Raw genomic sequence first — 10432 nt, 5'->3', positions numbered from 1 at the left:
TGATTTTTTTTAAGTTACCTGTTCTTCCAAAGCTAGTAATGGCAATCTATGAATTTCTATTTCTTCTGTAGTATTTTTTTTGTTTTGTTTTGTTTTTGGGTCACACCCAGCAGCACTCAGGGGCTACTCCTGGCTCTAAGTTTAGAAATCACCCCCAGCAGGCTCGGGCAACCATATGGGATGCCAGGTTTCCAACCACCGTCCTTCTGCATGTAAGGCAAATGCCCTACCTCCACGCTATCTTTCTGGCCCCAGATTTCTATTTCTTTTTTTTTTTTTTTTTTTTTTTGGTTTTTGGTTTTTGGGCCACACCCGGTAACGCTCAGGGGTTACTCAGAAGTTGCTCCTGGCTTGGGGGACCATATGGGACACCGGGGGATCGAACCGCGATCCGTCCAAGGCTAGTGCAGACAAGGCAGGTGCACCTTACCTTTAGCGCCACCGCCCGGCCCCTCTATTTCTTCTTAAACTGCGCTCAAGTTAAATACTCGCTCCACAGTGTTTTAAGGCAATTTTGTGAGACTCAGATGAGCACCAGTCTGAGAGGCTGAAATGTATGTCTATTAAAAGCTGGCGACCTTGAGATGATTAGCCTCCCAAAGAATTCCCAGTTTCTGAGACAAACATCTGGGACAGAGAGTTCATAAAGGCAAAAATCACATCCTAGTCAGGCAATGTATTGATACAATGAGTTGCAGAAGCTCTGATGAACAAAGCAAGTTGTAGAAGCAAAACCTCTAGCTAAGGGTTAAACTGACTTACAGTCACTGAGAACATTTTTCCTGTAATTATGGGAGACAATGAAGATTGGGGATGGGGACTTTGGAAGCTGACTAGTTTATTTATGGGCTGTCCTTGTTAATGTATTACATCTGACTTTTGGAGCAGTACATAATTTCCTTTGCTCTTTCTACTAAAAGGAGAGGAATAAAAATGGAAGTCCCTTATATCAAGAGCTTCCTATTTAGTAGATAGCAGATTTAAGAGTTGGGCATAATCAATGAACATATGAAGTACTGGAGCACAGGTAATGAATGTTTACAGATTTTATTAACGATTTCATCTAATAGTTAACAATGTTTCATAATTTCTCAAAAAAGTATTTTTTCTTAAACAATTAAAAAAAAGCAGTACTTTTCAATACAGGAAATTTCACTATTTAGGAAGGGAGAAATTAGTTTGGGTCATTCCAACATTGCTACGGGCTATTTGCTCTGCTCTGTGCTCAGGGCTCACTTTTATGTATGTATGAGTATATTTTTTATTTATTTCTTTATATTTATGGGTCACACCCAACCGTGCTCAGGGGTCATTTCTGGCTTTGAATTCAGGAATTACTCCTGGTGGGTTTAGGATACAAAATGGAATACCAGGGATTGAAGTCGGGTTGGCTGCATGCAGGGCAAGTACTTGTAGTATGGCTTAGGCGCCAGTGGTTCCCTTTAAAACTGGGTTGGGTGCAAGGAGACAAATACTTTAAAATTTATGTTATTTTACTTTTGTTTTTGGGCCACACCTGGTGACGCTCAGGGGTAACTCCTGGCTATGCGCTCAGAAATCGCTCCTGGTTTGGGGGACCATATGGGTTACTGGGGAATTGAACCGTGGTCCGTGGTCCCACTCCTGGCTATGCGCTCAGAAATCGCTCCTGGTTTGGGGGACCATATGGGTTACTGGGGAATTGAACCGTGGTCTGTGGTCCCTCCTAGGCTAGTGTGGGTAAGGTAGATGCCGCACCGCTTGTGCTACCGCTACGGCCCCAAATACTTTCAATTCTGTAATCTCAATGTTTCCCATTGAGAACATTGAAATTATTCCCTACCCTGGGTTTTTTATTGTTTTTCTCAGTGTGTTGAAGGGCGATCAGGAATTATTTTGGAAGCTGAACAGTTTGTTTATGGGCTGTCCTTGTTAATGCGTTACACCCAACTTTTAGAACAGTAAAGAATTTCTTTTCCTCTTTCTACTGAAAGGAAAGGAATACAGATGGGAGTCTTTACAAGTTAGTGACAATGTTAGTCAATTCAGATTCCTAGATCTAGTTCTAACAGATGTGTCTATTGGCCTTGGAATAATATAGGTCCTATGGCTTAAGCCATGTGAAAAGTGAGCAAAGTTCATGCACACAGATCACAGATTCTTCAAGTTGTTCATTATCTGCAACCATTTTTCCTTTGGGAACATTATCTTATATTGTAATGAGAATGTTATTGAAATAATTCATTCCTCTCATTTAATGTTTGTTGATAAACTTGTTTATATTTAGAAGATAATTTAAAAAAGCTAAGAATTTAAACATTTTTAGAGATATGTCAGGGTCTTGATATACTAAAAATAATGTTTATGAAGAACATTAAAATATGTATGCAGGACAACTTCATATTTGAAAAATTGTGATTATGCACTGTCAAATATAATTGCTCATATTAATAATTTATAGTCAGATGTTTGACTCCAAATCTAACTTAAAGCATTAGTGGTAGAAATGTAAAATGTGCCTAATCTCCAAGGGAATTCCTTTTCGAATGACCCCTATATTTACTGTGCCTGTGCAGGAGGGAAGAAAAAAGAAAAAAAAGGCAAAAAGCACAAAACAATTTATTTATTTATTTATTTATTTAGTTTGTTAGTTTTTGTCGATTTCTTTGTTTTGGTGTGGTTATTAAAGTTGTTGTCTCCATTTATATTTATTTATTTACTTTCTTCTTTTCTTCCTTTATGTGCTCTGCCATGTTTTTTATCTCAAGACCATGGCTTTTATGTGGTGCTTATCTTTATTGTTGGAATGCTCACTGGATATTTTATTTGACACTTCTTTTTGTACTGTTGTGGTGTTTCACCTTCTTTTTCCCCTTTGTCTCTCAAACCTAGGATGAGAGCCTCTAGAAGGACTCTGCCCATTTTCGGCGTATTTGATTTTCCCCCAGTTTATTACTTTTCTCGTCTTCAAACAAAACCACATAACTTGAACTATCTAGTCCCGTCTCCCAATTAGAGGTGGAAATAAGGAAGGTAGCAAGACCAAACAGGTGTAAGACCACTAAGTAGTAAACTAAGCACAGAGGGGACCACTTATTCTAGTAGCCACAGGTGTGAGGGAGGAGGTAGGACAGGAACGGAGGTGGAGGGAGGATAATTCTGTGATGGGAATTCCCCTGATTTTATGTTAATATGTACCTAAAATATTATTGTCAATGATATGTAAGCCACTATGATTAAAATAAAAATTATATTAAAAATAAAATAAAATAATGTGCCTAATCTATAATTAAAATAAATGAGTGAATAAGTGTCAGAATAAATGTGGTTCACTGACACACATGCATATGCTTACTGATTTTATTTATTTTTGGGCTTTAGGGTCACATTTTCAGTGCTTAGGGGTTACTCCTGGCTCTGCATTCAGAAAATACTCCTTGAAGTACTCAAGAACCATATGGGACGTTGGGGATTAAATCCAGGAAAACACTGTACCCATAGAATTATCCCTCCATTCCTTTTTAATGACTTTGACTTGTGCTTGTGGATTCCTTTAATTATACCATTCTAAGATACAAACATCTTTTTACTTTCTTGTTTGTTTGTTTGGTTTTGGTTTTTGGCCCATACTCGGTGATGCTCAGGGGTTATTCCTGGTTATGAACTCAGAAATCACTCTTGGCTTGGGGGACCATATGGGACAACTGGGAATTTAACCGCGGTCCTCCTAGATCAGTTGCTTGCAAGGCAAACACCCTACCACTGCACCACTGCTCTGACCCCACAGATATAATTTTAAATCAAATAATGTCCAACACCTTTAATTACTTAATATTTATTAGTGACTAAAATATTTAAGTGGTAGTCCCAAACTAAAGGTCACAGAAAAATATAATATGCCTTCAACTTTAAAATTCTAAGGTTAATTTGAGGATTTTATGAAAACACAGCCATTATGTGTCTGTGTACATAGAAAGGGCTACTTTCTCAGTCTGTAACTTAGGAAAATGAACAACTACAGATATTTGATTCTTTTTTTTTTAGTTGTTTGATTTTATAGAGAAGTATTCCAAATGTATTTGCAAGTAGAGGGAAACAAGTCTGCAAAGAGTTTGAAAAAAGGGCAATTAGTTGATGAACCTAAGTTCCAACTCCTTAATCAAAAACTAGGTGTCAAATTTTCCAGTAATCTATAGCTTCCTCTTAGGTGTGCCTTTGCTCTAATTATGGGATTCCATTCCCCCTTCCAAATAGATTTACATTGAACTTGATTCCCTACAATATAAGATTGAATAGGTGTGCTTAGGAAGGAAGCTGCAAATCTTCATGTCCTTAGTTGCTGTTTGCTATGGAAGAGTCAGACTAATGTGATATGTATAAAGGTTAGGCACATATTAGATAGTGCAGTATTTTTACTTTTTTGGCTCAAACTATTTTCTCAAGTTTTTTGTTTTGTTTTGAGGCCATACCCAGTGATGCTCAGGAGTTACTCCTGGCTATCTTGGCTTGGGGGACCATATGAGACACCAGGGGATCAAAATGAGGTTCGTCCTACATCAGTACGTGCACAGCAAATGCCCTACTGTGTGTGCCACTGTTCCGGCCCCTATTTTCTCAATTTTTAAAAGATCTGGAAGCACATGGAAATAGTATTATTGGCTAGGAATATTTTTTTTAATAACAGAAGTCCATTTTAGGATGTTTCTAAATGTCCTGATAGCACAAGGACCAGTAGAAAAGGTTAGAATGATATACAGAAGTTGCAAATCCGTGTGTCTGTCTGAGTTGAGGCTTGTAGTTGCAAAAACCCCTTTGTTATTTTCATAATTCAGCATTACCTACATAGAAAGGCATCTTTTCTCAAAACATGTATGACAGATCTGTATCTTTCAGCTGAATCAGAAATAAATCAAATAAGCAGTACTGTTGTGATTTTAAATGATAAACTTTTATTCTGAATATACTGTTTTTGCACAAGATTTAACACAACATTTTCTGGGATTATAAATATTTTTATAACAGTATCATACAAATTTTTACAAAATATTTTTTTTAGTCAGGCTAGTTTATTTCCACAAAAGTGTCAAGAGAACATAATAAAGGGAGAAAGCTGTTGATCACAAAGCCACTTACCCTTTTGCTTGGATGCACACTGAGCACTTGAATAAAAATACTCCTAAAAGCATGATCCAACAATCATACAACATAACAAAAAGGACAGGTTGGTAAGGTCACACTGTAAACGCAACTGGTGTCTCTACAAGACAGTATTCCATTAGTCTCAGTGGAAATTTTAGAGTTAATTATGTGAATCAGGAATAATTTAAATGAAACTGTTGGTAAAGGTTATTTATGTTTTTGAAATCCTGAAATTTTTATACATATTTTGATTTATTCTTTGCAGAAATTTACACTAAATATTAGCAAAATTAATATTCTGCTATGGTAAACATTACAAGTTCCATATAATAATAAAATATTTGAAATTGTAGGTGAATGAAATAGCCTATTGTGTAAAGTCACAGCATCCATTTTGTTTCACTAGGTTAATCTTCATACTTCTACATTTTAATGTCAACTAACATGGTCAATGGAATAGTTTGAGTTTTAAATTAAGACATAGAAATTTAAGCTTTGGTGGAGACAAGGATTTAATTAACATGTAAAATATACGAGAGCATCAAATAAGCAAGTAACACTTGGGTTGCAAAGGTCACTTAAAAGGGATACTGCCTATTTGAACCCAGTAAGGCCAGTTTGAAGTTAATTGTATAGGAAAACTTACAAATGGCAGCAACACTGTTTTATTTTTTACCAAGTTAAGCTATAATGCTTCAAGCATTAGAAACATGAAAAAAGATCATACTAAAATCTTACAGGCCCAGGACCTAAAAATCACTTCAATCAAACGTGCTATGTCATGTTAAAAACCTGTTATAAATATGGACCACGATTGGTGTTTGGCAGTAATGCTGGTTGTTCAAATGAAAAAAACACAAGGAATCATTAATGCACAAACCATTCCTGTTACTCAACACCAATGTAAGACATGTTGATTTTGTTTTAGTGGTAAATTACATTAAGCAGTGTGAGTATAGTAAAACTTAAATAAGTTAAAAAGAGCTTCAGTTTTTTCTTGATCTCTTATATTGTGTAAGTTTTGGAAATATATATATATATATTTGTAGTATGTAAAGCAGGGTATAATTCACGTTCTTATGACAATTATAAATCACATAATTAAAACTTAAACATAATTCAGTGTGATGAGTGTTACTGTTTTCTTTTATAAAGTATGATAAATGCATGAAGAATAGTATTAGTCATGAGAACAAATTTTGGTCAGTGTGTGCATTTTTGTCCAATTTATTACCATGTATATGTTTGTCATAATATATGTTTATTTATTACAGAAAATGAGATCATAGCTAGACTCATGCATATAAATGTATTTTGATGGCAAATGAAATCAACTAAGACTGTCAAGAGATGCCAAGGTTAACTCTAATTAATTCAATAACAATGCAGTTGATGAAAATGTGCTATTTCAGTGACATTAGCCATGAAAAAGTATCTAATAGATTTTAAACATAATTTAAGGTAGTTTGTTGTATTTTGGAAGCAAATAAATCATTTAATGTGCATCATATATACATAAATTAATAATTTTATATTTTGATATCCCCTTCCCAACACTTTCATGATTTGAAAGTTTAGCAAAAGTTAACAATAAGGTTTAGTTGATTAACAAACAACATGATTTAAACATATAATTACTAGAGTGAGAAGTTCTATATTTTTAAAAATCACTTTGGTGTTTTCTAAAATGTCAATACCAGTTACAAATGAGACTACAAAATCACAACAATGCATTAGAAATGATAACTGATGTCAACTCTTAGAACAATAGTTGGCAAAGTGATTTTGCTTCCCCCTCCCATTTTTAAAATAAAAAAATATCATAAATAAGGAAATGTACACAAATGGTACCTTGAGTATATTGGTGGTGGAAGGGAATTACAAATGTATGCAAAGCTAAAAACAAAACAAATATATCTTTAAGCTATGCTACATAATTCGTTTTATTTTTAATATGCAGAGCATATGAAAGCATGCTGGATAATATAAGATATGAACTTAAAATGATATATTAAGAAAGTTTCCAGCATATAAACATACCAGTATTTGGCATGTTCAAAAATCCATTTTACCATAAAAATATCTGCATACTTCCTTTTCGGTAGAATTATTCACTATGATTAGTTACACATTCATTATTTTTACCTTTTTGTAAAATACTGTTTACTTTCAAAATAATTTTTAAAACATAAATAGTGTTTTGCTGTTAATCTTTAATGAAACAGCTGATTTACTACACTAACCATTTCCACCAATGAAGTTGTATAAAAACAATTTGATTATTCACAATCAAGTATTTATGTGCATACATATAGATTCAAGGTTTCCTATTTGTTCAAATTTTAGTAAAACCCTCAACAAACTGCACAGAAATTTTGGTCAAAAGATCATAACTTTTAAATAGAGGAGCAAAAGCAGCAGCAATAGTAGCAGAGATTTGTGTATTGTACATGCTACTATTCAAATGAACAAAGAGGAAACCTAGGATGAATATTCATTGAAAACATATATGTACTTTTTAAAAAATAAATGTGTCAAATCTGATTTATGTACTTAAAATATCTGTACATAGGTTTCAGGCAAAAGCACGAATCTGTATAAAATCCATTAATTCCCATTTCACCATATACCTAACCCAGTCATTCAGCATTTACATTGCACAGTATATTCAGAGTAGTTTAACAACATTTGAAAAAGATGACTTAAGTGCATTACACTGCAAGTTCAGATTCTTACATAACAATGATGTCACTCAGTTAACTTTTCAATGGACTATACTCTACAGTAAGAGAAAAACAAACCAGAAGTTAAAATAGCAGCAGCATCATGCAAAATACCCTTGGTAACTAAAGTTCATTTATCACAAGAAAAAACATTGCCCCTCCCCCCGACAAGCTTTTCTTAGAGCATCTTGAAATATCTGGCCAACACTACAGTAACTTTACCATGAACAAAAGGAACATTACATCAAAGCATTTAAGGGCTTACAATGATGAGCAAATATATTCAATATATCCATGTATTCAAATTTTACCCTCAAGCACCATTAGGTTAAAAACTTAATTATTTCCATGTAACCAATAAAATATTCCACCAAAATTTAATTGGTCATAATTTGTGTATAATTTTTTTTGGCAAAGAAGCATTCTTCATAAGGCATTTTTATGGCAATTTTCAGGTTAATAATAGCCATATTTATATTTTAATAATGGTATCATTTCTTCTCTTTTTTGCTCTTTCTCTTTCTCCATAGATAGACATAACCATCTGAAACAGGAAATAACTTTTAACAGAAGAGTAAGTAAAGGTAAAATGAGCTATTTCCCCCTTAGGGATTTTCTTGGTTGAAAAACAAAAACAACAAACAAGGACTACATTGTTAAAATTCTAAGAATCAAGACAATTTTTATGATTCATAAACAATTGTGTGGGAAGCCCTTATACATGTAATCACCAACACTGCAACAACACTCAATTTTCCCAATAGAGCACATATAGAAATTTGCTTGATGATTTACATAGATAATGCAGCATTCACACAACAGTAAGGATCTCACACCCTGACATGCAGCCAGTGGGTGTTTTATGAGTCTGTATCATAGATTTATGCCAAAGTATGGGCCCAGTGTTCAGGTAACTCCAGGACTGACCCTATTTAAATGCAGTTGAGGGCTCATACTTTGGCAGGATCTGACGTTTAATTATGCAGATTTGGTTTTAGAAGGTCATAACTGGTACTGTCTACTGCCAGATAAAAGCCAAAGTAGTAAAAATTGTATTCCAATGATAGACCACAAGGAAGGATTTAATCCACAAACGCCACCGCAGTCAGTATAGTCCTCCTGATGGAGAGAGGTGAAAAAGAAAAATATTAAAATACATTTTAGAAGTCATCTTTTTGAGTATCCCTATTTGTCCAATTCTCAATTCACTTTATATAATAGCTTTAATTTGCACCCAAATAAACTGCATTCTCCCAGATTATATTATTCACCAATTTTGAATAAAGTAATTCTCCTAACACTAATTGATAAAATTAGTTTATAGATTTTTATATTTATGAAAAATATGATTATACTATTTTGAGTAGTATACCATTTCTTAATAAAAATTTGCTTTCATAGTATCAATATGAAAATAGTTGATAATATTTTATAAATAATATATAAATAAATAAAATAAATAAAAACATAATTTAATGATGATATATGTTATAATTTCCAAGAATTGAAAGTGAAAACTTATGTTCTAAAAGGCAAATTGTTTGGTTGCTAAAATAAATTGGAGATATAAAGTTAATTCTTTTTTTTTTTTTTTTTTGGTTTTTGGGCCACACCCGGTAACGCTCAGGGGTTACTCCTGGCTATGCGCTCAGAAGTTGCTCCTGGCTTGGGGGACCATATGGGACGCCGGGGGATCGAACCGCGGTCCGTCCTAGGCTAGCGCAGGTAAGGCAGGCACCTTACCTCCAGCGCCACCGCCCGGCCCTTTTTTTTTTTTTTTTTTTTTTTTTTTTAAAGTTAATTCTTTTTAATTATTTATTTTGAGAGGCAGCTCAGCAGTGTAAGTGTCTAGGAATGAAGATGGATAGCTACATGCAAAGCAAGTATCTTACCCACTGTTTCATTTTCCTAGCTCCTAACTTTTATTTCTTATGCCACTTGTAATCAGTTTCTAAGCTGAACATATTATGTTTATGTAGGTATCTGTATTTTTTCAGAATTAAATTGAAAATAATGTAGTTGAAGCATAAACAAAGAAAGGACATTATGAAAATATAAATTAAAATTAAAACTGAACAAAATAATGAAATAAATGTTGTATTTTACTTATTTGGATACCTCCTCTGCAGTAAAGACAGATTAGGTTCAATACAAATGCAAAATAATCCTTTATCTGTTTTTGTTTGTTTTTGGGCTACATCAGGTGTTATTCAGTGCTTCTAGTTTTGTTCTCAGGGATCATTCCTGGCAGGGTCAGGACACCATATAAGGTGTGAAGAATGGGACTTGAGTTGGCCAAGTGCAAAGCAAGTGACCTACCTGCTTTACTATCTCCCTGTCCCATATCTTTTCTTTCTAGGATCTACTCTTTAAAATTTCTAGGACCATAGATCTTTAATATATTGAATTTAATTAAAAATAGCATACCTAAATTCTAGTAAACATAAAATATCAATAATACAACATTCATCTAATAGTTATCAATGTAACATGAAAAAGACACAAACACATGGGTATTTTGTACTATGTGCAGAATATTTTTTCCTATATGCAAAATAATTTGCAAACTTCCAAACTCCCAGAGAATAAGA

At 33.8% G+C, this 10432-nt stretch overlaps 1 protein-coding gene across 1 annotated transcript in view; it reads right to left on the bottom strand.

Moving 5' to 3' along the window:
- Nucleotides 1-8549: 8549 nt before the first annotated feature.
- CACNA2D1 (calcium voltage-gated channel auxiliary subunit alpha2delta 1) overlaps nt 8550-10432 on the bottom strand; it is a 394888-nt gene continuing 393005 nt past the window's right edge. The window contains exon 39 of the mRNA XM_049776752.1: nt 8550-8960. Coding sequence (XP_049632709.1) covers nt 8844-8960 — 117 coding nt within the window. The 3' untranslated portion in view covers nt 8550-8843. The remainder of the gene's footprint in view (nt 8961-10432) is intronic.

Source organism: Suncus etruscus, chromosome 1 (assembly GCF_024139225.1).
Source record: "Suncus etruscus isolate mSunEtr1 chromosome 1, mSunEtr1.pri.cur, whole genome shotgun sequence".
NCBI lineage: Eukaryota > Metazoa > Chordata > Mammalia > Eulipotyphla > Soricidae > Suncus > Suncus etruscus.
This window is presented reverse-complemented; position numbering and strand designations above follow the sequence as displayed.